Raw genomic sequence first — 27480 nt, 5'->3', positions numbered from 1 at the left:
TTGCACATGGCATTTAATAATTGTGAGACTAAAAGAGAAAGGTAGAATGTAAGACTGAGGCCAGATCATAAAGAAACAATATTCCACAAAGAGTACAGACTTTACTAGATTTGGAGTCACTGAAGAGTCAACTAGGGAAGTTACATCCTCTAGCAAATTTTTCATTTTGTTGCTAATAAGCAGCCCAATAGGCTGAGTTCTCTCTGTTTTGGAAGAGTTCTTAATGAGCAGAAAATGGGCCAAAATAAGCAGAAGGGTGGAGAAGAGGGAGAAAGTAGCAATTAGGATAAAGCCTAATGGGATACTCAACCCTTTAATAATCAAGAGGTGACAGGATTTGATGAATGCAGATCTGGCCCATGCTGGTATGTTTCTTCCTCCAAAATACTAAGAAAAAAGAAATATATCTTCTTAGAAACAGAAGTTTCTTTGGGGTGACCAGCTCATAAACTAGGGAATACACCACCCAGAGGGGTGCCAGGACTGCGGGTGTTCCTAACAGAGGCTTCCATGGTGGTCGTGCCACTCTATGCTTGGATTATGAGTGGCTGATGAAGTGTGTTTTTCCTTCTTAGACTTAGACTACATGGACATAATCCACAGGTGGAAAAATGCAAGACTTTCAACGTTCTTCAAAGACAAGCATCTCATTTTTGACAACACGTAAGCCTGTGCTTACCTGATGAGGTTCAAAGTCAAGATTGAAAGGCTTGGATTTGTCCCAAGTCGTTAGTTTGTTTCTTTCCCTCTTTTCCAATAACCAATGTTATTAGTTGTAGCAAAGAAAAATAAAGACGGGTAAGCCTTCCTTTTGATGACAAATAGATTTATGGTATTTTCAGGGAAAAAGTTGTTTTCCTTTTTCATAAATGACTCAGGTACTATGCTAATACAGAAGCCCAGCTCAATGAAAACAGCATGGTAGACTCATTTACTGCAGATGTGCTAAGTTGACTAGTCTCAAAACACTCATTTATACAGAAGAAAATTCACACAGTCAACTGTGAGCTTCCCCAATACCATCCTTCAGTTGCAGTCACATGACCTTGAAGAAACATTGAAACTGCAGTGTGAGTATGCCAGAAATCCTATAATTCCTTTGGCCACATCAAAAAAAGAAAGAATATTGTTTAGGAAAATCAGGCACTTGCATAATCCTAGAAATCCCAGAATAAATATTTTTCTCAGTCGAAAAATCCAGCAGTCTTTAACGGTGAGCCAAAAAACACCATGGTGCCATGATTTGAAAAAAAGAAAATAAAAAAAGGAAAAACACACACATACACAAATGACCAATAGAATGATGTCCTTATCCTTTGTTGAAAATATTCCAGGTAACTTGCTAGTATTTAGAAATGATACTGTTTTCTCTTAAGTAGTTTTTCTATCACCATAGTAGCTTTCAGAAATAATTCCCTTAGAAACCACTTTTCCTAATGACTAGTTTAGCCACTGTACCTAGTTTCACAGAACAGACTAGTCCCTTATTAAGCATTATAATTCTAGTTTCATAACGAATATTCTACAGGGAGTAGAGACATTTGTAAAAAATATTTCTATATCCATAAATACCAATAGCATGTGTAAACCTTGGGGTTAAAAGGGGACTCCTTAACGGAAAGTTATTTTGCTTTTATTTCAAAGGTTACGAAATGCTTCAATACTTTTAACCTCCTGATATTCTAAGTATGCATGTAATTTTTTTTAACATTTTTTGAAAATGCTAAAAAGTAGGAGACAATGAGTTATGATCTGATACCTAATTGCTTATTAATGGAAATATCAGATACCACTCAATTTCATGGCCCTGGGAGGTATATTGTACAGTATTCAATATTATTGTAATTCATTTCATCTTTTCATCACAAAATTCAATGAGTTTTTAATATTCAAATATAAAGGGATATGTGGCTCAGAATCTATTTTTTAAATGATCTTCAATTAGAAGTAGGATAACTTTCTAAGTGGAGCTAGAATATGCATGTTTTGTTGTCTGACTAATCTCCTGATTTCAAGTATTCAGCATCTCCATCTATACTAAGTTCTTCTAGCATTTAAATATGGTTAAGATTCTCTAATTTAAGAGTAACTTTCAACCTTAGACTCAGTTTCTTCTCTATTTTCCTACCTTCTCCTTTAGAGCTGAATTTCTTCATTAAACTGCCTGCATACTTTGATTTCCTCACTACTCAGGCATTTACTCTCACTCCTCAAGCACTCGAATCCTGCTTCTGCCTCCACTAATCATTTACTTGCTCAAGTTACCAATGATTTCCATATACTAATATGCAACAATTATAATGATATCTTGTTAGATTTCTGTACTAGTCAGGGGGAGGTCCTTATTTGCAAACATCAGAAAACAATTAAGCAAAAAGTTTACTGTAAAGACATTGAGTAGCTCATATAATCACAGATAAATCTAGAAAACCAGGTTTGGAAAATGGATCAAATTAAAAGACAAGGCAGCCAGAATCTGGACACTACATAGTGAGCACCACCCTAGCTCTTGGATGTTGATGCCAGTCATCCCTGGAGACTGAGTGCCACTGAAAGTTATTGCTACTGCCACCAGAACAGTATCTCGTTATCCCCGGTTCTGTGTATTATTAACTTCTCAATACAAAGTGTAGGTGAATATACTTGACTGCTTAGGCTCTGGGTCATGGGCCAGCATCCTTGTTTCAAAGAGGAACTGCAAGGTGAAGGTCTGAAATTTTTGACTTCTGTAATAAAAGGTGGTTTCCCGTTAAGACTCAAAAAGAGAGAAAACACAAAAATTTCTGAACATAAAAATGCAATTGAGACACCGAGTAGCCAAAAAACCAAACCCAAAACAGAATAAAACATGTCCAACAGTCTCCCATGATTATTAGATGCAGCTGATGAATTTCTCCCTTGAAATATTTTTAAGCTTGCAAGACAAGGCATTCTTTTTCTATTATGACCACTCTATCTCAGACTCCTTTGTAGTCTCCTCTTCTTCTTTACATGACTTACAAATGATAGAATTCATCACCACTCGGTTCTAGACCTTCTTTCTACTGCTAACCTAATATTTGTGTTCTTTCTTCATTTGCTCCCCATATCCATCCACTGCCTATCCTCTATGTTGTTAATTTTCCTAGGAGTCTCACCTTTATGGACTGCTTCATCTGATTCTCTTGTGCTATGACTTCCAGTTGTGGTTGGCCAATGGGATGAACCACTAGGACACCAAAAGTTACCAGAAGAGAGAGGTAATATATTTTTTTCTCCCATCTCCTCCCAACTTGGGCATTCTGTCAGTGACTGGGTTACTTTCAACTATAGCTCCTGTAAGATTCTCCTTTTCTAATAGCTCCGGGTCTCAACTTGACTCCCAACCTGACATTATTTCTTTCTTTTAACCTTTCAGCTCTCAGGGTGGTTAACTGCTTCCTACTGTTGATAGGCTCTGAGTTTATCCAATATCATTTAGTGACTGACTTAACCCTGACCATACTTCTATAATGAGTCTCTTCAAAATTCAAGCTGAGTATTTCATCTACTTCAAAACAGGACTTTGATTAGTACATTTTACTAGGTTAATACTTTAAATTTATATTTGACTTCCTCTCTGAGCCCTAGCCCCAAATATCTAATTGCTCACTTACCACCTCTGCTTGAATGTCACACCTCTCCCACAAAATTTGGGCCTCCTTTAGCATTTGCTTTTTTAGTGATGGGCACCACAATGCATTGAGTTAGAAACTTGAACAAGTTAGAAATTTAGAAGTTATCCTTGACATTTCCCTTCCTCCTGCACCTTCCATAATCAAGCATTGAAGTCACATTAAAGCTATGTCTTAAATACTGCCTAAATCCATCTACTTCTTTCCATTTCTGCTTCATCAGTCTAGTACAAACCATGCATATATATAGCCTGGAATATTGCAGTAAATAGTCTTCTTTTTAGTCTTCTGCATCTACTCCTGCCCCTTCCCATCCATTTTCCACACTGGAGCCATAATAATATTCCTCCCACATTTACTACTCAATGGGATCCCACTGTCTAGATAATGCTCAGTATCCCTGATAATTCTTTCATTATTCACCATGATGCTGCTCTTGCTTACCTCGACAGCACCAAACTGTATCATTCTACACTTTGCTCACTAAACCTTAGCCACAACTGACCTTCCTCTTCTTCTTCAATCACACTGTTCTTCCTAGCATTCTAGGAATAGCATTGTATATGCTATTGTTTCTACCTAGAATATTTCTTTTTTGCTTTCTCCCCTCACCATTATGATTCCTAATTTACTCCTACTTACAGTTGGAGTTCAATGTCATCTCTCTCTCTCTCCCCCTATATCTTCACATAAAACCACTTTACTGAGGTATAGTTGACATAAATTTCAAAGTCTAGAACCTGATATATTGACACAAAGAATACATCTGGGAAAAAGTACATTAAAAAGAAGGTAACATACCTACCACTCCCAAAATGTTCCCCTCTCCCTGTCTAAGTACTCCTCACACACACTCTCCTCTCCAGGAAAACAATGACTTACTTTCCGTCTCTACAGATTAGTTTACAGTGTCTAGAAGTTTATCTAGGTGGCAGTATACAGTATGTCCTCTTTGCTGTGCCTTTTCCCCCACTCTGAATAAGTATTTTGAGATATATTCATATTGCAGTATGTATCAATTGCTCATTCTTTTTACTGCAGAATAATATTTCATTATATATATGTACCACAATTTGTTTAGCCATTTACCTTTTGATGGACACATGGATTGTTTCCAATTTGGGGCTATTACAAAGAAAACTACAACAAATATTCACGTGCAAGTTTTTGTGTGGACATATGCTTTTATTTCTCTAGGCCAGTTCAGAATGTCTGGTTCATAAGTCAGGTGTACTTTTAAAGTTTTAAGATAATGCCAGTGTATTGGATAATTGACGTCTTAATAGTATTGAGTCCTCTGACTCATGAATATAGTGTATACATCATTTATTTGAGTCTTCTTTAATTTCTGTAAGCAATGTGATATAGTTTTCAGTATCAAGTTGCATATTTTAGGGGGGTTAGATTATCCAATTTTAACACTACTATAGTAAATAATGCTTTTTAAATGTCAATTTCTGATTGTTCAGGAATACAATATATAGAAATACATTTCATTTTTGCATACTGATATTGCACCCTGCGGCCTTGCTAAATTAATATTTGGGTTTTTTTGTAGATTCTGAAGTATTTTCTATATAGATGATCATGTTATCTGTGAATAAAGACAGTTTTATTTCTTTCAGTCCAATCTGGTGGTTTTTCCTTTTTCTTTTACCGACTAGAACCACTGACAGTGCTGAATATCTCATGTAAATGTAAGAGAATAATAAACATATCTGTTGGCATATGAGGCCTCAGGTTTGTCTCACAAACACCTACACAAAAAATACTTCTTGGAGGAAGTATTCAAATAATAATAGAAACAAATTCAGAAGATTCTACAAGAAATACTGAAAGTAATAGTGACTAAATAGTTGTGCTTACTACTCTGTTAAAAAAGAAACAAAGGATATAGAGAAGTAAATGCATGAGGATTAAGTCAAAATTCAACCTTATATTAAAAACTGCTGAAGGGAAAGGATGGTTTATTAGAAACAAAGGGCATGCGAGCAAATAAAAGTATTTGTTTTGTTAGAGGGAAGATACAATTAGTGACATATTAAACAAATAAATAGAGTTAAATAAATAGAAATTTGTTCTTAAATTCAGGGCAACTGCCGCCAGAACACCAGCTGAAAGAGAACAGGTAACTTTTAAACCAGCAGAAGAGAATTCAATCAATACAATGAAAATCAGAAAATAATAAAAAGAGAAACAAACACCCCAGAAGATACTATAGGACAAGGAAAGTAAAAAATAAAGATGGCAAAATATTCTTAATGGAGGAATTTTAGACGCATTCTCTCTAAGACTAATAGTAGGATGTGATTCGATTTCTGCTATTATTAGCAGTGGTAGGATGTCTACTATTGCTGTTACATTTTCAAATAGTAGTGGGAGTCCCTATCAGCCTGTGTTGAAAGAAAAAAAAAATTGAGTTTAAGAGTTAAAGTCACCAATGTTTGAAAATATTACCACCTAAAACCCTAATAGGATCACAACAGCAAATTATTAGAAATAAAAAATCCAATTGTATAGAAGATAATGTAAATCAGTAAAGGAAAGACACATCCATCTGAATGCAGAGTTTCCAGAGTAGCAAGGAGAGATAACAAAGCCTTCCAAAGTGATCAATGCAAAGAGACAGAGGAAAACAATAGAATGGGAAAGACTAGAGATCTCTTCAAGAAAATCAGAGATACCAAGGGAACAGTTCACGCAAAGATGGGCACAATAAAGGACAGAAATGGTATGCACCTAACAGAAGCAGAAAAAATTAAAAAGAGGTGGCAAGAATACATAGAAGAACTATATTAAAAAGATCTTAATGACCTAGATAACCATGATGGTATGATCACTGACTCACTCACTCACTCGAGTGGGAAGTCGAGTGGGCCTTAGGAAACATCACTATGAACAAAGCTTGTGGAAGTGATGGAATTCCAGCTGAGCTATTTCAAATCCTAAAATGATGATGCTGTGAAAGTGCTGTAGTCAATATGCCAGCAAATTTGGAACACTCAGCAGTGGCCACAGGACTGGAAAAGGTCAGTTTTCATTCCAATCACCAAAAAAAGGCAATGCCAAAGAATATTCAAACTACTGCACAATTCCACTAATCTCACACACTAGCAAGGTAATGCTCAAAATTCTCCAAGTTAGGCTTCAACAGTATATAAACTGGAACTTTCAGGTGTTAAAGCTGGATTTAGAAAAGGCAGAGGAACCAGAGATCAAATTGCCAATATCTGTTGGATCATAGAAAAAGCAAGAGTTCCAGAAAAACATCTGCTTCATTGCCTATGCCAAAGGCTTTGACTGTGTGGATCACAACAAACTGTGGAAAATTCTGAAAGAGATGAGAATACTGGACCATCTTACTGGCCTCCTGAGAAACCTGTATGCAGGTCAAGAAGCAACAGTTAGAACCGGACATGGAACAAAAGACAAGTTCCAAATAGGGAAAGGAGTATATTGGGATACAAGGTATACAAGGCTGTATATTGTCATCTTGCTTATTTAACTTTTATGCAGAGTACGTTATACAAAATGCCAGGCTGGATGAAGCACAAGTTGGAATCAAGATTGCCAGACGAAATATCAATAACCTCAGATATGCAGATGACACCACCCTTATGGCAGAAAGCCAAGAGGAACTAAAGAGTCTCTTGATGAAAGTGAAAGAGGAGAGTGAAAAAGCTGCCTTAAAACTCAACATTCAAAAAATGAAGATCATGGCATCCAGTCCCACCACTTCATGGCAAACAGATGGGGAAACAATGGAAACAGTGACAGACTTTATTTTCTTGGGCTTCAAAATTGCTACAGATGGTGAGTGCAGCCATGAAATTAAAAGACACTTGCTCCTTGGAAGAAAAGCTATGACAGCATATTAAAAAGCAGACCTAGACAGCATATTAAAAAGCAAAAACATTACTGACAAAGGTCCGTCTAGTCAAAGCTATGGTTTTTCCAGTAGTCATGGATGGATGTGAGAGTTGGATTATAAAGAAAGCTGAGAGCAGAAGAATTGATACTTTTGAACTGTGGTGTTGGAGAAGACTCTTGAAAGTCCCTTGGACTATCAGGAGATGCAACTAGTCCATGCTAAAAGAAATTAGTCCTGAATATTCATTGGAAGGACTGATACTGAAGCTGAAACTCCAATACTTTGGTCACCTGGTATGAAGAACTGTCTCATTTGGAAAGACCCTGATGCTGGGAATGATTGACGGCAGGAGGAGAAGGGGATGACAGAGGATCAGGTGGTTGGTTGGCATCACCAACTCAATGGACATGAGTTTGAGTAAGATCTGGGAGTTGGTGATGGACAGGGAAGCCTGGCGTGCTGCAGTCCATGGGGTTGCAAAGAGTCAGACATGACTGAGAGACTGAACTTAACTGAACTTAGAGCTAAATAAGGGCACTGGGTGGAGAAAGAGTAGAACTCTATGACAAGGGACGGGGATTTCTGACCAGACATGGGCAAGACCAACAAACATGGGCAAGACCAAGAACTGTGAACCTCCAATCCCCCTTAGTCTTCCTTGCCTGTGGAGAGAGCCACACTGCTCAAGCATCTGGAAGCACCATCAACAGACTGATTGGCAATTTGAAGCCTTGACTCAACTGCGGCCTAGTCAATGAGGTTGAAGTGCTATAACTTCCCTAGCATACTGCATAGGAAGGGTCCAAAGGCTCAGGAAGATAGAAATGTGGAGATAAACGTATCATGTACGATCTGATCAATCACCCTCTAACAATGGCTCCTGAAAGGGATCAAAGGACACTCTTTACCAAGGTGTTAAGAAATTTCAGTATGTTTCCCTTATTTAAATAGGCGGCTTCCCTGGTAGCTCAGAGGGTAAAGCGTCTGACCTCAATGTGGGAGACCTTGGTTTGATCCCTGGGTTGGGAAGATCCCGTAGAGAAGGAAATGGCAACCCACTCCAGTCTTCTTGCCTGGAGAATCCCATGGATGGAGGAGCCTGGTAGGCTACAGACCACGGGGTCGCAAAGAGTCGGACACCACTGAGCGACTTCACTTCACTGGACTCTGAGTGGTAGAGTCTAGGTGACAGGGCTTTACTATCAGAGAAAAGGTAGAAGCAGTTATTACAATAAGCCACAGGATGGAGCAGAACCAGATGTTCAGACCACAGAGATCTGTGTTGATCAAAGAGCCACAGAAATTAAACATACAATATGACAGTATATTGATATATAGGTAGGTCTGCATAATCCCAATTTTTTTTAACTTTTTTTTTCATTTATTTTTATTAGTTGGAGACTAATTACTTTACAATATTGTAGTGGTTTTTGTCATACATTGACATGAATCAGCCATGGATTTACGCATAATCCTAATTTAAGTCACTACACTTGGGATTCAGGACCTCTCACTACGTTCCCAGTCTCAAGCCAGCTCCTAGACCAGAACCTTTTGACTGAAGGGTGTTGGTCCTTTAATGGTCCGGAACCTGGTGGTCTGGAGTCGATGATGAGAAAAGTGAAAGAAGGGAAGAGGCTAATATTCCCTGGGCTACACAGCTGGCTTTTGAGTTCCAGGGAATCAGCCAGAAATAGAGAGATAAAGAGAAAGAGGGGAAAAAAAGAAAGAAAGAAAGACACGGGGATCAAAGCTCTGATGGAGCAAAGGTGTTTTAATCCACATGGCGTGGGCATATATACTGTTTACAAGGTAGTTATTCTCAGCAAAGATAAAGATTAAAATTCCAGATTTACAAAACACAAGGCGATCCCTATTAAAGAGAGAAGAGGGTACTTATCACCATAATGAGAAACTAACAAAGGAAATGCCTGGATTCCTCAGCCCCGAAAGGTGTGCCTCTCCTCTTAATTCCTGAATATTCAGGAATTAATAAGGGTCAGAGGACTCCTGACGGAAGGGGAGGCAGGTTCTCTTTGAGGAAGAACCTGCAATGCAGTCACAGGTGTACACAGTGACTCTTGCCCTAAGCCATCTTCAGAGGGACTTGTGTTCATTTACTAGGTGACTAAACACTGGAAAAAGGGAAAGTCTCATCATTTTTGAGGATGTTAGATATTGGATTTGAACTGATAATAAACCCTGGAAATCCAAAATATCATCAGGGCACTCTGGTCAGAGTGGAAAGTTTATGAAGGCTAAGTGATAAACAGTGATAAATGCAGTTTGGGCCTGATATCTTCTCCAAGTAGTTTCAGCAGGGTTACATGCCCAGTTGTCATTTTTGTATTTTTTTTGTATTTTTTTTTCTCCAATCTCAGAGAATAGTGAAAATTCCTAACTCATAAAGTAAAGGCTACTGTAGTAGAAAGGGAAGAGACACATGGAAGCCCTTGCTTCCCACCCCTTCCTATCTCTTCCTACCCCCTTCCCCACAGTAGTATACCTAAGGTAACAGCACATCCGTGCAGAAAACTGTGCACATTAACCACCACGTCCCTGTGGAAAATTGTAAATACTTTTGCCAAAAGATGCAGGAGCAGTGATTCTACCATATTTTGCATCCATTTTACTCAACTGTTTGATGCAAACACCAGATAACTCCAACACTTAAACTCACAAAGTTAATTGTGTGTTGATGTCAGTCACTGCTGCAGTTCCTGATATGGTGTCTTTATTAAACAGGATAGCCATTAGCAACAGCAGTTATTGGCCTAGTGAAATACTTCTTACCAATGTTTCTATCTGTAAAGATAATCAGAAGCAGTTTGCCTGCTTTCACAAGGCAGAGAGAGCTGTATCCCTTCAATGCCTTATCTCAGTGCTCTGTCAGCTCAGTTTCCTCTAATAAAACAGACCAGAGGGATATCTTAACAGTCTTGATAGCTCACAAAACATCATGCAGGTCCATTAAACTGAGGACACTGTGCAACCTGGACTGAATAAGTGCCCTAAAGACATGCCAGCAAAGTGAAAGTTGCTCAGTCATGTCTGACTCTTTGCAACCCCATGGACTATACAGTCCATGGAATTCTCTAGGCCAGAACACTGGAGTGGGAAGCCTTTCCCTTCTCCAGGGGATCTTTCCAACCCAGGGATTGAACCCAGGTTTCCCACGTTGCAGGCGGATTCTTTACCAGCTGAGCCACAAGGGAAACCCAAAGATATGCCAGAGGATAGAATTAAAAAGTTCATGATATTTGGTAGATTGAAGAAGTTCCTAGGTTTGGGGGTATATCAGGATATCCTCTCTAAGAGACAAGAACTTTGCATTGCTCAAAACAATAAAAGAGGCATGATGCTTGGTGAACCTCTCTAGACTTTACAGTCAATCTATACCACCTTTGGGTCTGCTGCTACAACCCATTTACTCACTTTATTGTGGTAAAATATATATATATATTTACCATTTTGACCAGTTTTAGATATATAGTTCAGAGGCAATCAGTACATTCAAACTGGTGTGTAACCATCACCATCATCCAGCCACAGAACCTTTTATGTTCCCAAAATGAAACTCTGTACCCATTAAACAGTAACTTCTCCATTTCCTTCTCCTCCCAGTCCTTCCATTCTACTTTCTATGAATTTGATCACTTTAGGTACCTTATATAAATGGAATCATGTAATATCTTTACGTTTGTGTCTGGCTTAGGATAATGTCTTCGAGGTTTATCCATGTTGTAGCATGTGTCAGAATTTCCTTCCTTTTTAAGACAATAATATTCCACTGTATTAATATGTGTATAACACATTTATCTATTTCACTGTTGACACTAATGTGGGGTTGTTTCCATCTATTGACAACTGTGAACAGTGCTATTATGAACATTGGGAAAATTTCTGTCCAAGTTTCTGCTTTCAGTTCTTTGGGGGTATATACCCAGGAGAGGAACTGTTGGATCATATGGTAATCCGATGTCTAATTTTTCAGGACCTGCCATATTGTTTTTCACAGTCGCTACATCATTTTACATTCCTATTAGCAGTGCACAAGGGTTCCAATTTCTTCACAAACTTACCAACAATTTTCTTTTTTTATAATTTTCTTTCTTTTTTGTGGGTGGGGGGCGGTTAATAGCTATCTTAGTGGTAGTAATTTGTTGTTGTTCTTGTTTAGTTGTTAAGTCATGTCTGAGTCTTTGAGATCCCATGGACTGTAGCCCACCAGGCTCCTCTGTCCATGGGATTTCCTAAGCAGGAATCCTGGAGTGGGTTGCCATTTCCTCCTTCAGGGGATCTTCCCAACCCAGAAATCAAACTCAAGTCTCCTGCATTAGCAGGCGGTTTCTTTACCACTGAGCCACCAGGGAAGCCAAGTGGTATCTAATAGTGGTTTTGATTTGCATATTTCCTAATGATTAGTGATGCTGAGCACCTTTCCTTGTGATTATAGGTCATTTGTGTATCTCATTTGAAGAAATATCCATTCAAGTCCTTTGCCAACTAGCTAGCTTTTGTGGGCCCTGAGAAAAAGACTGCAGCAGATTCAAGATGCCATGTAAGATACCTTGCTATTTGAATGTATGACTGAGCAGATCCAATAATATGAGAAGGGTCTGTAGCTGACAGAGATGCTATATGCACTCTTTGGTAATCCCAATAAGAGAATCAGAGCTTATATTCATAAGGTTTTGTAGGTAAGTCATGCCTTATTTGCCAAATGTAATCTCCCATTTGGAAAGCAGTTCTGGACTTTGGTTGAAACTGAATTATCAAATAACTATGTGTCCTGAGGGAGAAGGCGATGGCACCCCACTCCAGTACTCCTGCCTGGAAAATCCTATGGACAGAGGAACCTGGTGGGCTGCAGTCCATGGAGTTGCTATAAGTCAGACACGACTGAGCGACTTCACTTTCACTTTTCACTTTCATGCATTGGAGAAGGAAATGGCAACCCACTCCAGTACTCTTGCCTGGAGCATGCCACAGACGGGGGAGCCTGGTGGGCTGCCATCTATGGGGTTGCACAGAGTTGGACACGACTGAAACGACTTAGCAGCAGCAGCATGTCTCCTGAACTGCTCATAATGATAGTGATATCTGATCCACTGAATCATGAAACTGGCTGTGTACAGCAGCATTCACGTCTAAATAGAAATGGTATTGGGCCCTAGTAGGTTCAAAAATCACAAATGAAATATGCAATCATGCAATCGAGACATCCATGATGCTTGTTCTACTGCTTTACGACTGCTCCTTCAGCTTTCCTAGAGAATTCTCTTAACCAGTTAGTAAGGGAAAAGAAAGCTCCAGCCTGTTTTATAGGTAAATCTGCACTGAATTGCACCATCATTTACAAGTGGATTGCTGCTGCATTGAACTGTGAAAGATATTACTGAAAGAAACTCTTCCCAGTGGGCAGAGCTTGGGCAAACCCATATATATGGGCAATCCATATAGCCATGTTTGTTGTCTGTAACCAAAGAAGCCCTGCTGATATGCTCTAGAGTTCTAACTGGGTTTTGCAATAGCCCTGAGTGTGGCCTCACCATCTGGCTTTAAGTCCTCTTCATTCTGATCCATCCTATATTGAGCCAGTGATTTGGTTTCATGCCTTAGCCTTCACCCACACTGTTAATAAAACCAGTGTGCCAGATTCTAGAATATTACTTAGAATTAAAATGAAATCACTATCTTATTTGCATTGATTGTTTTCTATATTAGCTTTCTCTCAGTCGTTATATTACTGTCCTTGAAATATTATCCTATTGAAGAAGGATGTAATTAGAAAAGGTCTGTTTTCATTCTGGAAACTAGCAGCAGGTAATAGTCATGTGCCATATTGCTGTTTTTATGCAAGAGAAAATGGCTCATATTTTTGTAAGTCCAAATCAATGTATTCATTCCCTTTCCCAATTTTCAATCCTTTCCAGGGTCACATATTGCCAGAAAGAAGTTTTCACAATGAAGTATAAAGTGACCTGATATAAAAAGTAATGAATGAATTTGACCTGTCACTAGTGTCTGATACATATATGCTGAATATCTGAAATTCCTATTAAACACATATACACAGGATACTGATCTGTATTATCCATATCTGAAATAAGTATCTGGGTTAGTGGTATTTTATTCAAAAACAAATGAGTTCCTCTTCCTGTAATTAAATTAATCTATTTGCTATTATTAGTATTTACAGCTCAGTTATTAGCCTTATAGATTACTGGGCATATCCACATACATACCACCTCCATGATTAAACTTGTGTTCACAGCAAAATATATGACATATTTTGAAATGTGGTTTTTCTTGTTTCAACCCTCAAAATCTTATTCAAAGCAATAAAATAAAATTCATTATAACATTTTCAGGTAAAACTTAAACAGAGACTGAGACCAACTCTTAAGCTTTTGATATTGTATTTTTTAAAATCCACAACCTCATTTTAAGACTATTACATAGTAAGCCTAGAATGTAGCATCTAAATGAAGGCCCAGGGCATGAGCTCCCTTTAAAACTGAGATCTCAAATCAAAGTCCTCTTTTAACCAGACTGATGTTAATGGTAGAAGTTTATGAAGTACATATTTTAATTAAAAACATCAGCTTGACTTTCAAAGTTTTCGAGGCCTTAACCTGATGCTCTGATGTTCAGATATACTGTCTCCAAAACAAATAGAAACCAAGCTAAGCCTCCTTAAAAATATTCACCTTTCCAAATAGAACCTGGCTAGATACTTATTTCTTAAATAATTAAATTGGCTGGTCATAATTCAATAGATTTCTTTTTAAACAAATGAGATAATTCATTATAGTGAAAGAAGAATATTAATTTGGGTTTGGTTTTGGTATAATCCCACGGTTCATATGAATAAACAACTAGGAATGATTTATTTAAGAAAAGAAAAACAGATTAATATATAACCATATCCAAATAGTAGAAAAGTAAAAGGATAAATTTTACTGGATTTACTGGATTACTGAAATATGCAATTAATTATTCTCATATTTCAAGTGGAAACAAAACATGGGATAACAATAAATATCCAGATTATAATGACCTTAGGAAGGAAAAAGGGAAAATGGATAAATGAAGACAAAAATATCATTTTAAGTTTCTGATCAAATAAATAAGATAGAAATTTTCATAAAAATAAGAATCTATATCATTGCTCATTGCATCACCAATGGATGAACACAGAGACAATATTGACATAATTCTTATAAAATAGTGTGGCTATAAAAGTAAAGGGAAAATGATTTTGGCAGAGCTTACCTTGAGTCATTGCTAAGCCTGAAATGTTCCAAAGGTGGCTTAAGACATTTGATGAATTCAAAACAGTCAGCTTGTGTAGCTTTAAAATATTACTTCTTTATGGTTCCTATTTACCAGCTTTTATATGTACTAAGAATGGTATAAATTATTAATAATATGGGTTATTATATATAAAATATACAACAGAATGTACTCATTGACATTCCCTGAAAATAATAAACACAATTCCAAAATAATTATTATAGTAATGATTGGCTTAATCTGAGTGAATGTCAAAGCTAAGAAACACAGCCAAAATATCTATGATCTTGTAAAGAGACACCTATGCATAAGAAATGAAGTGCAAAAAACATTCAATCTACTCACAGGAAGTCCGTGTTTTCCTGGTAGCCCAATTTTTCCAGGGTTTCCTGAAATGCCTTCTGCTCCATGGTATCCTTGCATGCCTTTTGGCCCAGGTAGTCCTGGAAGTCCCTTGATAATTAAACATTACTTGGACTATAGAGAGATGCTATACAGATATTTAAATGACAAATACTTTTATAGTTATTAAGATAGGGGGTTACATTTTTAATACCCTGTCCCAGGATAAATTTTCCTATTTCCTGGATTCCTTAATAATTTACTATTTGGATACAACAGATTAGTCAACTGTCCCCTAAACAAAATGCCAAGCTAATCAGCAATTTACTTGGTAACCTTTTCTGCTTTAGTGTACTTTCTTAGTATTTCTCATTGTGCCAGCCCATGGTTTATCCAGCTATGGAGAAAAGATCAGCCTTGTGCACCTGTCTGCATAGAATACAGGCTGACATTCATCATCTCTAAAACTTCATACTGTATTATTTCCCCAAGAAATAAATTAAGGCTCTTTAATTGCCGCTTTGAATTAGATAAATATACGACTGAATAAAGGTCTGAACATTTTGTTTCTATTCTTAAGGAATAAGATTTAATCTACAAGGATCTCTGATCTCAATGTGCTTATAATATATATTCACTTCTTTACTTTTCTTGAACCAACACAGGCCACTCAAATCAGGCCCTTGGCTAGGGGAGACCAGCAGAAAGCCTTTGCTAATAAGCTAGTCAACACATACTTGCCTGGCCAAAGAGGAAATGAATGGCTAAGGTAAAATTAAACTTTGTTTTATGATGAAAGGATTTGAATTTTTTTTTTTTCCCTAAGACTTTCTGTTCTGTTTCCCAGGAAAATGAGAGGTCAAGTTCTCTCACTAAAATCCAGGTCATGTCCTTTTAATCATGCTTGGAAATCTCTGACCTTTGTCACCATTCATTTAGTCATGACTCCAAGTTCCCTGTTTTTCAGTGGCTCATCATCAGACAGTAGTAGCATGAATTCACAGACAGGTCTCCATACACCGGAAAATAACATCCTTCAACTGCAGTGACTTCTATTTCAACACCAAGCTTGGTTTTGAGCTAATGGTCATATTTTGTTCCCTCTGTGTTCCAGCACGGGTTTAAACATTTTTTAAAGACAATGTGATTTATCCAACACTTGTCATAATTGGCTCCAAACTATTCTGCTCGCTAAAGTTGCCAATTCTATTTGGAAAAATAATGAAGATGAAGACAGCTTGTTACTTACAGGAATCCCAGGTTTCCCAGGAGGACCAGGAGCTCCTCTTTTCCCTTTAGGACCCTAAAGATGTGAAGCACTGTTGTCAATTGATTGCAATAAACAGAAGGCATAGAAAAGAACTCGAAGACCTGGATGCTACAAGCAAGTCCTTACACTCACTAGTCGGTTATCATTGGGATTGCTATTTAACTTTCCTGGGAGTCACTTTTTCATCTGTAAATGAGAGAATTTGACCAGATAATGGATGAATTTCCACCTGGCCTCCAAAAAGAGCTATCCTTATGGCTCAGGATGGTAAAGAATCTGCCTGCAATGCAGGAGACCTGCGTTCGATCCCTGGGTCAGGAAGATCCCCTGGAGAAGGAAATGTCAACCCATTCCAGTATTCTTGCTTGGAGAATTCCATGGAAAGAGGAGCCTGGTGGTCTATAGTCCATGGTGTTGCAGAGTCAGACACGACTGAGCAATTAACTTCCAAAGATTTATAGTTCTAAAAAGAAACTGATTATTTAAATAAAAGTCCCCACTTGCAGGCAAGGCCTCTGTCTCCCTATTGAAATTTTAAGTAACTATTTAATTAATTCAGTGAGCATTCATTGGGGCTTCCCCAGAGGCTCAGCGGTAAAGGATGCACTGCAACGCAGGAGATGTGGGCTCTATCCCTGGGCTGGGAAGATCTCTGGAGAAGGAAATGCAACCCACTTCAGTATTCTTGCCTGGAAAATCCCATGGACAGAGGAGACTGGTGGACTACAGTGGATGGTGTTACAAAATAGTCAGACATGACTTTGCTATTTAGTGACAAAAGAACAGCAACAAACATTCATTGACTATGAGGTACCAGGGACTCTGTTAAGTGTTGGAGATGCAAAATTGAAGCTCCTGTTCCCAAGGCACTTAAAGTAGAGTGAGGGATATGAATCAATAACTTAAAATGTTCTATCTGGAAGTACAGAGAAGAACATACTTGTGAACAAAGAAAAGATATTTATTTCTCACAGAGCTGCTTGGTTTTCCATGTGTGAGAAGTTTTAAATTATAATTGATTCTGCTGTAATGGTCTGCCAGGATAGTTAGAAATTTGCCCTTGCAAATCATGCCATTATTCTCATGCTATCCTAAAATTATCTTAAGAAGAAAAATGTGGAAAAGAGTGACCTAGTTCACAAATTAAAAATAAAGAAGCATATTGCCATTACCAGACATATTTTTCAGAAGTCAGAAGTTCTCAGAAACAAGATAATTTCACCAAAATGGGATGTTAAGTTATTAAAATCTGAAGATAGTTGTGCTAAAAAGTCAATTTGGCAATAATAACAAGATAAAAAATTTCAAAAGATGCTACATAGTCTGAAAATGAGCTTAAATGTTTTAAGAAGAGATAGTGTATGTAGTAACAGAGAATAAGGGCATTTTCTGTAAGAAATAAAAATCCCATTTTGTTAGAATTTGATGAAAGGGAACTATATTAATCAAGGGTTATACCTCCAAGTTCAAAAGCTATTTTATTTGCTTCAAAAAGTCATTAATATAAATTCCCCCTAAAGGTAAGAAAATGGGATAGTTGGTGAACTGGGTTTACTTGAAGTAAATACAATATCTGAAACATATGATCTTATAATAAAACACAATGAAGAAATGAAATAGGCAAATAAATACTATTTTAAATATTGAAAACAATTTTGTTTTTGGTTGTTTTGAATAGCACAAAATAGTATATGAATTGTGATAATATTCAAATATGTTAACCAGTGTGCTTTTTTCTTCACCATATTTCTTTTTACAAAGTGAAAGATCTGTTCTAGACTTTTGATTTTTAAAATAAACTTTTTTTAGCTTATGAATTTCAAAATAATCCTCTGAATCTCACGGTGGAGTAATAGTTTGAAAAGAATGTATTTCCTTAACACAAAAATGCAACCCACTCCAGTATTTTGTGCAACCCACACAAAAACCTGATTTTCAAATATTAAGTCTCAAAAATCAAGGTAATAAAAGATTCAAGTCATAAAAGTTATGACATAAAGAACATATTTAGAAGAATTATAATAATGTAAGAGAAAGTTTTTCCTACCTAAGGGGATATAAAAAAATCTTCACTTTGGAGAAAAGGTAAAAAGAGAAGCAAGACTGAAGACACTGATGGGTATCTCTGAGAAGAGACCTTGACGCCACCCCTCAAGTCCTGCGGCGGGTGGAGACAATAATACTGCAGACAAATGTGGGGACTTGGGTACAGAGATGATGGCTAGGGAGACTAGAGGCCTCATGAGATGTCCACTAAATTACACTGTCAGCAACAAGAGTAGAAATTTCTGCATGAGATGTCAGGCCAGCGGTCCTGAGAAAGTCTAAGTCCCTCAAGTACAGAGCATGGTGTGGGGAACAGCAGAATGTTATTTCCATGTGGCCGAGAACAGAAAGCACATGGCCCTTAGAGCCCTATCTGAGGAGGTCTTAAACCTGAGTTGAGAAAACAGTGTACAAATCAACAGGGATCAAAGAACTTCTGCTAGGAGGGCCAAGGTAGACACCAAAGTAGTGGAACGACGGCCAGCGGGGCTCCAAAGGGTTGATGCACATTTCAGTGGATGCTAGCATGAACAGATGATGGCTGAGACCCAATCTCACCTCCTATTCCTCTTCCCTACCATTGCCACCCGGAGTGTAACTGCATATTTGAAAAGAAAATGAATGGGAAAAACTCTGTAAATCAAATGCAAGACATCTGAGTGGACAGAGTTAAAGGCAATCAATTGACTAAATTTCCATCAATTAGGTTTCTACCACAGGCCAGGAAGGGCACTCAGAATGGAAATTAAGTTCCATTACAAAGAACATAAAGTTATACTTTTAGTGTATCTGAGTTTATGGCTTATGGTTCAGATATGCTATACATATATATGAGTGCTTTATTCCAAACATTCAAATAACAAAATAAAAACAAAGACATTCATTGACCATCACAAATCAATTATGTTTTGGGGTGGCTATTATGTTGGGAATTATTTCAGAACAGGTAAATACTGTACTCTAAAATCTACATATATGGGTCTATCATTGTGAAAATTAGATTTAGAATATTAGTTATTAATACTTGGATAGGTATGAGGAAGTAGCTCCCAACAGAATAACACTAAAGGAAAATTATGGCTATGCAAATTATTTTTAAAGAATACTTTTGCTACTTTTAATGGTAAAATTGTGGCAGAAAACCTACCTACTGAACATAAAGTGTATAAAAAATAGCAAAATAGTTTCTGCTGTTTTTAGTTGCTCAATTCACAAACAGTTTCCTTATCACAATTATTGTCATCATAACTAAAATGAACTAGGCCAGTTAGAGAAACCACAGACTTGCAATGGAAGTTTAAAATACATAAAGGTCAACAAAGTGTAAAAGACTGGTATTTTTTTGAATTTGTGCATTTAAAAAAGCCTTGAATTTGAAATCGCTAGGTATTCTTATAATTAAATTAAGAACCAAATATTACTAAATATTAACCCTACACAGAGGTGGTCTGTTCAGTAGGAAAGTAAAGACTGGGCCAAAGACAAAGAAAAAATAGAAGGTGTTAGTAGGTGATTAATTCAGTTGGTGTCATAAAAAGGGTGGGAAATGTCACTCTTTCACCAATGCCCCAAATTAAAATGCAATAAAGCTAGAAGAATTCTATGCTCTTTTTAAACAACTTACTCATATTATTTTATTTAAATTTAAGTATCTCATAAATCAAACAGACTTTCCTGTTTTCATAATAGGAAAGGTGAATGAATTCATATATAGTCTTTACAGTATATGCAGAATTGTGCTCTTTTGTCTGCCTAGCTTTGAAAAATAGAATGACCCTTTTGAAATCAGATCCATTTAAAACAGCTTTCAATTCACTGGAATTGTACCACTTCACAGACTACAAAAGTAGGTAATCTAGTTCTTTAGATAACAGAAAATTTTAAATGTGCCATTACTATCCAAACACTCATTTGTTTTTTATTTAAATGAAATTGAAGAATAGTCATCTCAATACTTGCTAGTTCTAACTTTGTTAGAGAGGGTAGCTTTAAAATACAAACACAGACTTAGAGAAGTTAAGACTCATACTCTTTATAACCAAGAAATTTCAACTCACTAAAATCTGGAATTTTGTTTTGGGAAGAAAATAAAATTTTGGCTTGAGTCTCTGTATTTGAAAGCCATTATGGGACAGTTCACTACATTTGCATTATGAAAGTCTCTAAAAAATGTAGTGGTTTGCAATTGGTTTTGACTTGACTTGCTCCAATTTTTTAAATAGTTGTCCACAGTTTCATATCTGAGAGACTAATGAATCAATCAGTTGGTTAAGTAAAATTAATATTTAATTTAATCTATAAAAGAAGCCTTCTGTGTAATAATGGGAGTCAAGAAATAAAGTTTCTAATGTTGGTTTTGTTGTAACCAGTTTTGTGATCTTAGTAACTCATAAATCTCTTTGGGACCTGAACTACTTCATTTGAAAGATGAGAGGGCTGTCCAAATGATTTTAAAGGGCCCTTTCCAAATCTAAAAAACACATTTAAAGCTTTACAGAAATAAGATGACGGCTATTCCCCAGGATCCATCTGGCTATTCAAAGTGACCCTAGTGAGTAACACAGTCAGTGATATTTTGGTAACAACCGCTCCTATCTGAAATTGCATAAGGGTTTTTAGTGTAACCTCAGACTGTATGCCAGTATCGCCCATAGTGGGAAAAGAACTAGTTCTCATGGATTATACAGAATTTAAACCACGGCTCCTCAGCACTTTTCAGCTCTAATACCTGGGAGAGCTGACTATATAGAGTGGAGGTACAGTGATCTAGTGAGACTATTTTATTTTCATAGGTATAATTTTAACAGATATGAAGAAACAGCAGAAAAAAATTTCTTCTTTCTGAGATACATCAAAAAGTAAAAAGAAAACACCAAGAAAAATGAAAGCACTAACTGTAAAGGATTAGAAATTTTCGGATCAAATCTTGGGAGAGCATTTTCATCCTTAGCTACTTAAAGCAAGAATAAGGAAGTCACATGAAAGCATTAGTAGTGTTCTAGGTTCACAGATTTTTCCACTGCTTTTTCCAATTTGAGTATTACAACTTCTAAGTGAATGAGACAGCTGTATTCTTTCTCCGCATTTTTTTTTTAATAAGGCTGAATGAAAAGTTGGGTAGTGATGAACTGATGCTACAAATTACAAATCCAGTTGTTTTGTAAGGTTGTGTGTGTGTGTTCAGTTGCTCAGTCGTGTCCAACTCTTACGACTCCATGAACTAGAACCAGCCAGGCTGCTCTGTCCGTGGGATTTTCTAGGCAAGAATACTGGGGTGGGTTGCCATTTCCTTCTCCATATGTAAGGCTGAAGCAACATCTATTCTGATACAGGGAAGGAGATGGCTAAATTCAGTAATAATAGATTTTTAGTTTGTTGATAACAAATAATTGACTTGTGCTATGGGGAAAAAAAAATCTTTTAAGCCAATTTTGACTCTGTGTCATATAGTCCAGTGATTTATACCCCTACTTTACTACAGCAACTATATAAGCATGAGTGCTAAATTTTTACTTAGCGATACTGGCTTTAAGGCTAGTTGTTATTTCTACCTAAAACCCCAAAGAAGGACAGTTAGTTTGGGATAAGTCTAGGCAATTTTCTAAAAGCCAGAATAGTCTGCTGGTAAAGGGAAATTTGGAGGGCAGTCAAAACACATAAATTAATCAATAATGATGCTTTAGCACAATTGTTGACAAACACATTGTTTAGAGGCCCATGGTGATTCCTGTTCTGAAAGGGTGAATGATCATTTAAGTTATCACGAACAGCAACTCCCTGTGTCCTTGCTTTCTCAAGCCAGCAATACATTTCAAATTGTCTTAAATGATTTCAACTTACTTCAGATCCTCTCTCTCCTTTTAGTCCTTGTTCACCCTGGTCACCTGGCTCACCCTTCAACAGGAATCAAAACAGAAATCACATATAAAGTAGAGACCAAATAACATATGTTAACATTAATGTTACAAAGAATGCTTTCAAAACATACTGGGGGCCCTTGCTGTCCAGTGGCACCTCTTGGTCCTGGTATACCCACATGGCCCTATGAAGAGAAAAGGATATATTATTAGAACACATAAAGACATACAACTTAGAGGATAGAGTAGCATCACTTAAAGTGGAAGTGAAGTCGCTCAGTTGTGTCGGACTGCATGGACTGTAAACCTGCTACACTGCTCTGTCTATGGGATTTTCCAGGCAAGAGAATACTGGAGTGGGTTGCCATTTCCTTCTCCAAGTATCACTTAAAGTGGTAGCAGAATGTTGCAAAATTCAATTTAAATATTATAGAGGTAATGATTCTCTCTTAGAAATAGTATAGAACATAACAGCCACTGGATATAATGATGACTAAGAAAGAGTATACAGGTTTCTTCCATATGGGTTAATATAGGTCTGCCAAAAGATGTCTATGCCCTAATCCTCAAAACCTGTGAATGTGATCTTATTTGGAGAAAAGGGTCTTTGCAGATATCATCAAGTTAAGTATTTCAGAAGGAGATTTTCCTGGACTCTTTGTGACCCTCTGGATTATAGCCCTCCAGGCTCTTCTGTCCATGGGATTATCCAGGCAAGAATCCTAGAGTGGGTTGCCATTTCCTCCTCTAGGAGATCTTCCCGACCTAGGGATCAAACCTGTATTTCTTGTGTTCTGCATTAGCAGGTGGGTTCTTTACCAGCGCCACCTGAAGCTCTCTGGATTATCCATGTGGGCCCCAAATCCACTGACAGTTGTCCATGTAAGAGACACAGAGAAAGAGAAGGATACAAATGAGAAGGTCACATGAAGATGAGCAGAGGATAGAGTGATGCAGCCACAAGATGTTCTTAGCTACCAGAAGCTGGAAGAAGCAAGAAAGGTTCTTTCCTAGAGCCAATAATGGGAGCACAGCCCTGTTCATATCTTGCTTTTGGATTTCTGTCTTCCAGGATCACAAGAGAATAAATTTCTGTTGTTTTAAGCCACCTGGTTTGTGGTAATTTGTTATGGTAGGCTCAGGAAACTAACATAGTAAATAACTAGTGAATAAAGAGTTTGAAAGCAAATGTCTTTTTCTATCTTTTTTCCAGTGTTCTATGGTCTCCACTTTTACAAATTAAGGTCACAGCTATTTAGATAGTAGATTTACTGAGTTGAAGACTGGTAGTTGTCACTGCATATGCCAAGACATCAAGTGACTCTGACTCTAGCAATCTGTCATCAGCCCAGTTCTCCTAGAAAGGAATGCTGACCTACCACATTTTTCAAGTGTGCAAACAGAAACTAACAACAACCTAAGGGCATGTCAGGTAACAGTTATGCAGAAAGAATTCCACATGTAATCTCTTTTATCCCCTTCCCCACTGTCCACTTCAGATTCCTTTCTTCCTGTATATTACAGAAAGGATGCCATAGGGAGGACAGTTATCAGGCTCATCTCCTTTCTGGGCTAGGAGAAGAAGGGATTACCTAAGGCTAATGATTTATTCTCACAGCAAGATCAGTTGAAGTCTTTTTTGTTTGCATTCTGCAGCGTAAATGTTTATGGTTTTAAGATTCAACTTCCTGATAAAGTAAACAAATCCTGTTTAAGGGAGAGAACAGATGCAAGAGATAAAGGCTGATTTGGAAAGCTTTCTATAAATAGCACACAGTCATAACTAAAGAGAAAAGGATGACTACCAACAAACAACATGACTCTTACCAGCAAAACATGACCAGGATCAGCAAGTAACAGAATCAGGTCAGCCAAGGGGGAGTTTCATTCAAGTAAATACAACTATTGTAGGTCACTTATAAAGCCAGCTCAGGAGAGAAGCAATTGGTGAAGAGTTGGGATTACAAAGTGAACTAAGTGTAACCATACTGAGTCAACTACAAACTCCAAAACATCATGGTCTATCATGGCTTTGTCACCATTCTAGCTGCAGTTTTACAGAGACCTTTTTAGAATGATCAAAGAAGAACCAACTGCCTTTTATAGGGTTTGTGATGTTTGGATGCAAACCTTAGGAAAAACAAACTTATTTACTAGGAGCTCCACTATAGTTCCTTTGGCTCTTTCCATCCCAACAAAAACTGACAAATTATTTTTCTACGGTGGTAAGAATTAAATACGCTGCAGAAATATCGTTATGAAGTTATGTGGGTAAGATTACGGGAAGTGATTGATTTTTTTTCTGGTGATGTTAGTAGTGGGAGGGGTTGGATGATCAAAGGGAGCCTGGAGATGATTTTATATGGAAAGTGATGATTATATATGATGATGATTATAAAATCAGAAGAGATGGTTTTATATGGGAAGCTGAAGTTTAAAGGATGAGTTTTCCAGGCGGTAAAGAAAAAGGAAGGCATTCTGCAGAGGAATAGCATGGGAGAATGAATGGAGATTCATCTAACACAACATGTTATGTGGAGAATGGATTTAAAAGAGCTGTGACTGTGGATAGTGAGTCTGGTTAGTGAGCTGTTAAAAGAATTCAGGCAAAACATGATGAAACCCTAAAGTAGGGCAAAGTGGATAGACTCCAGAGATACATAAAAGGTCAAAAGAAGTGGCCAGTTGAAGTTGAGAGATGAGAGGATAGAGAGAGGGGAGAATTAGGAGGGAGAGGTGAGAGAAAAGAGAAAGCAAGAGAGACAGAGAGTGAAAAAAAGACAGAGAGAGATAGAAAGAGGGAAGATTAGTTTACTAGACATCTGGATGTCTGCTGGTACTATTCACTGAATTAAAGACATAAAAAGAGGAGGATCAGATTTAGACTGGGATATGATGAGTCTGAGGTACCTGTGATGCTGTCTAGTAGCTATCTGGATGTGTATATCTAATGCTAAGGACTGAAGACCTAGTGAGGATAGGATTAGTAGTCCTTTTATTGTATGTGAAAAATTCTATGACCTTTGCCAAACCAAAGTAAAAAGGAGTTTAAGGTAGAACATAATTTATTCAACTTATTTCTAGGACTTTGTCTCATATAAGTTTAGGTTGACTTAATTTTAGGTATTTATGTGTTTCTGCTATACTTTTAAAAAGTGAATATTGACAGTATAATGTTCTTATTCATACCATGTCCTCTGGCTCTCTATCAAGCCTCAAGTGAATTTATCTTGACATACATGATGTGTAGTTTTCTGGATGGCAAATATTTTACTATATCCGCTTGGATACTGATTAAATATTCTTATTTTTTATATGTGATGTCCATGGAGTCAAAGACTGTGTGTTGAGTGCTCCATGTTACATTCAGGGCTCCTTCCTGGTCCATGGAAGACACTAAAATAAATGCTGAATGAGAAGACATTTAATTATATGTAACACATAAAACACATCACATATAGCGATGACTAGTATATATTTACTGATAATAATGAACAAGATACTTGACTTTTGTGATTCTCAGTTTCTTCAAGAGGAAAAAAGAACAAAGGATGGTGATAAGGGTTTCAAAATGTCTTTCGTTGTTCATAGCCAGACGAAAGCAAAATATTCATTATCCATTCCATCTTTTTTCTCCAACAGGAAAATCATGAGTTTATTATAACTTTAAGAATATTTGTGGTGCTTGCTTCGGCAGCACATATACTAAAATTGGAACAATACAGAGAAGATTAGCATGGCCCCTGCGCAAGGATGACATGCAGATTCGTGAAGCGCTCCATATTTTTCCAGCTGCAGATCCAAGAGGATGCTGGTCATTAAGAGGTGCAAGCATTTTGAACTCGGAGGAGATAAGAAGAGAAAGGGTCAAGTGATCCAGTTCTGAGCTTTGGGATTCTTTTGTTCTTATGTTTCGAGAGGAAAATGTTGAAATTATAGAAAAATTGCCTGAATGAGAATAAATACAGTGATATCCTTACTTAAAAAAAAAAAAAGAATATTTGTGAATATAAAAGTGTTTTTAAAAGCTTGGTGATTATTCAACCATAAAAAGGAATGAAGTACTGACATATTTTACAACATGGATGAATCTTGAAAACACTGTAAAGTGAAAGAAGCCAGACACAGAAGGCTATATATTTTATGATCCCAATTATATGAAAGATACAGAATAGATAATTTGGTAGAGATAGAAAGCAGAGTAGTGGTTTCCACAGGTTGGGAGAAGTAGAATGACTGTTTAACAAGCACAGGGTTTCTTTTTTGGGGTGATGAAAATGTTCTAGAGCTAGGCAATGTGTGATGATTGTACAATATTGCCAATATAGTAAATGTATCTAAATTATACCATTTTAAAATGGTTAAAATGGTAAATTTTATGCTATGTGCATTTGAGCACAATTGAAAAAAGCTTATAATAATTCTGACCATCTGTTTACTAGAGTGAAATGGTTATGTTTACAATGCCCATATAGAAAAGCAATCATTTAAAAGTATCATGTAAGGATATAACAGAATAATCTAACTATGAATAAAGCATAGTTCCACTGTTTGAATTGAACATGTGCTTGGAAAAATGTAGCAGGGTACAAGTGTGGGTATTTCATGACTTTGAGATGTTTAAGTAATGAAGTTATTGTGACTGACTGGCACTCGATGACTTTTTAAAATAGATCTATCAACAAATGACAAAATGACTCTTAAAGCCTAAGAAACAAGATGGAATAAGACACACAAGAAAATGTATATCACATTAAGTGGTAAAACATCCATGACTGAAGACTTCATCAGCACTCTATGGACTAAAGAAGAACCAGATTCTACAGCCATCCTAGGGAAAAACTTTCCTCTGATGAAGGATTTCTGAAGAATGTAGGGACTATCCAGAAAAATAGGGGCAGGATTTTTCTTCTCCCAGCCAGGTGAAGAAGAGATTCTTTCCCTTCCAACAGAATAATTAGCTGTTTTTTTTTTTTTTTGCCATGCTGATAGTTACTGGTTGTAGTTGGTAGAAGTCAAAAGAAGACATTATAAGAACCTGATTTTCCTAAGAACGTGTAGAGAAGTTAGCACAGAAAAAGTTAAAGAAGTTTAAGGAGCTCCTCAAATTATGCTGAAAGCTGTGAGTTGGCTTCTCAACCC

The 27480-nt window shown here is 37.0% G+C and overlaps 1 protein-coding gene and 1 non-coding gene across 2 annotated transcripts in view; one reads left to right on the top strand and one right to left on the bottom strand.

The window, feature by feature from the left end:
- COL24A1 (collagen type XXIV alpha 1 chain) overlaps positions 1-27480 on the bottom strand; it is a 350400-nt gene that overhangs the window by 50737 nt on the left and 272183 nt on the right. The window contains exons 43-46 of the mRNA XM_070467179.1: positions 22470-22523; positions 22322-22375; positions 16415-16468; positions 15169-15276 (exon numbers count right to left, since the gene is read on the bottom strand). Of these exons, the coding sequence (XP_070323280.1) occupies positions 15169-15276; positions 16415-16468; positions 22322-22375; positions 22470-22523 (270 nt within the window). The remainder of the gene's footprint in view (positions 1-15168; positions 15277-16414; positions 16469-22321; positions 22376-22469; positions 22524-27480) is intronic.
- On the top strand, positions 26020-26126 carry LOC139035296 (U6 spliceosomal RNA). Its single transcript, XR_011487967.1, has one exon. It is a non-coding gene; the product is annotated as a U6 spliceosomal RNA (small nuclear RNA).

This window comes from Odocoileus virginianus, chromosome 5, assembly GCF_023699985.2.
Source record: "Odocoileus virginianus isolate 20LAN1187 ecotype Illinois chromosome 5, Ovbor_1.2, whole genome shotgun sequence".
Classification (NCBI taxonomy): domain Eukaryota; kingdom Metazoa; phylum Chordata; class Mammalia; order Artiodactyla; family Cervidae; genus Odocoileus; species Odocoileus virginianus.
Note: the sequence above shows the minus strand (reverse complement) of the source record. Positions and strands in the feature narration are given on the sequence as shown.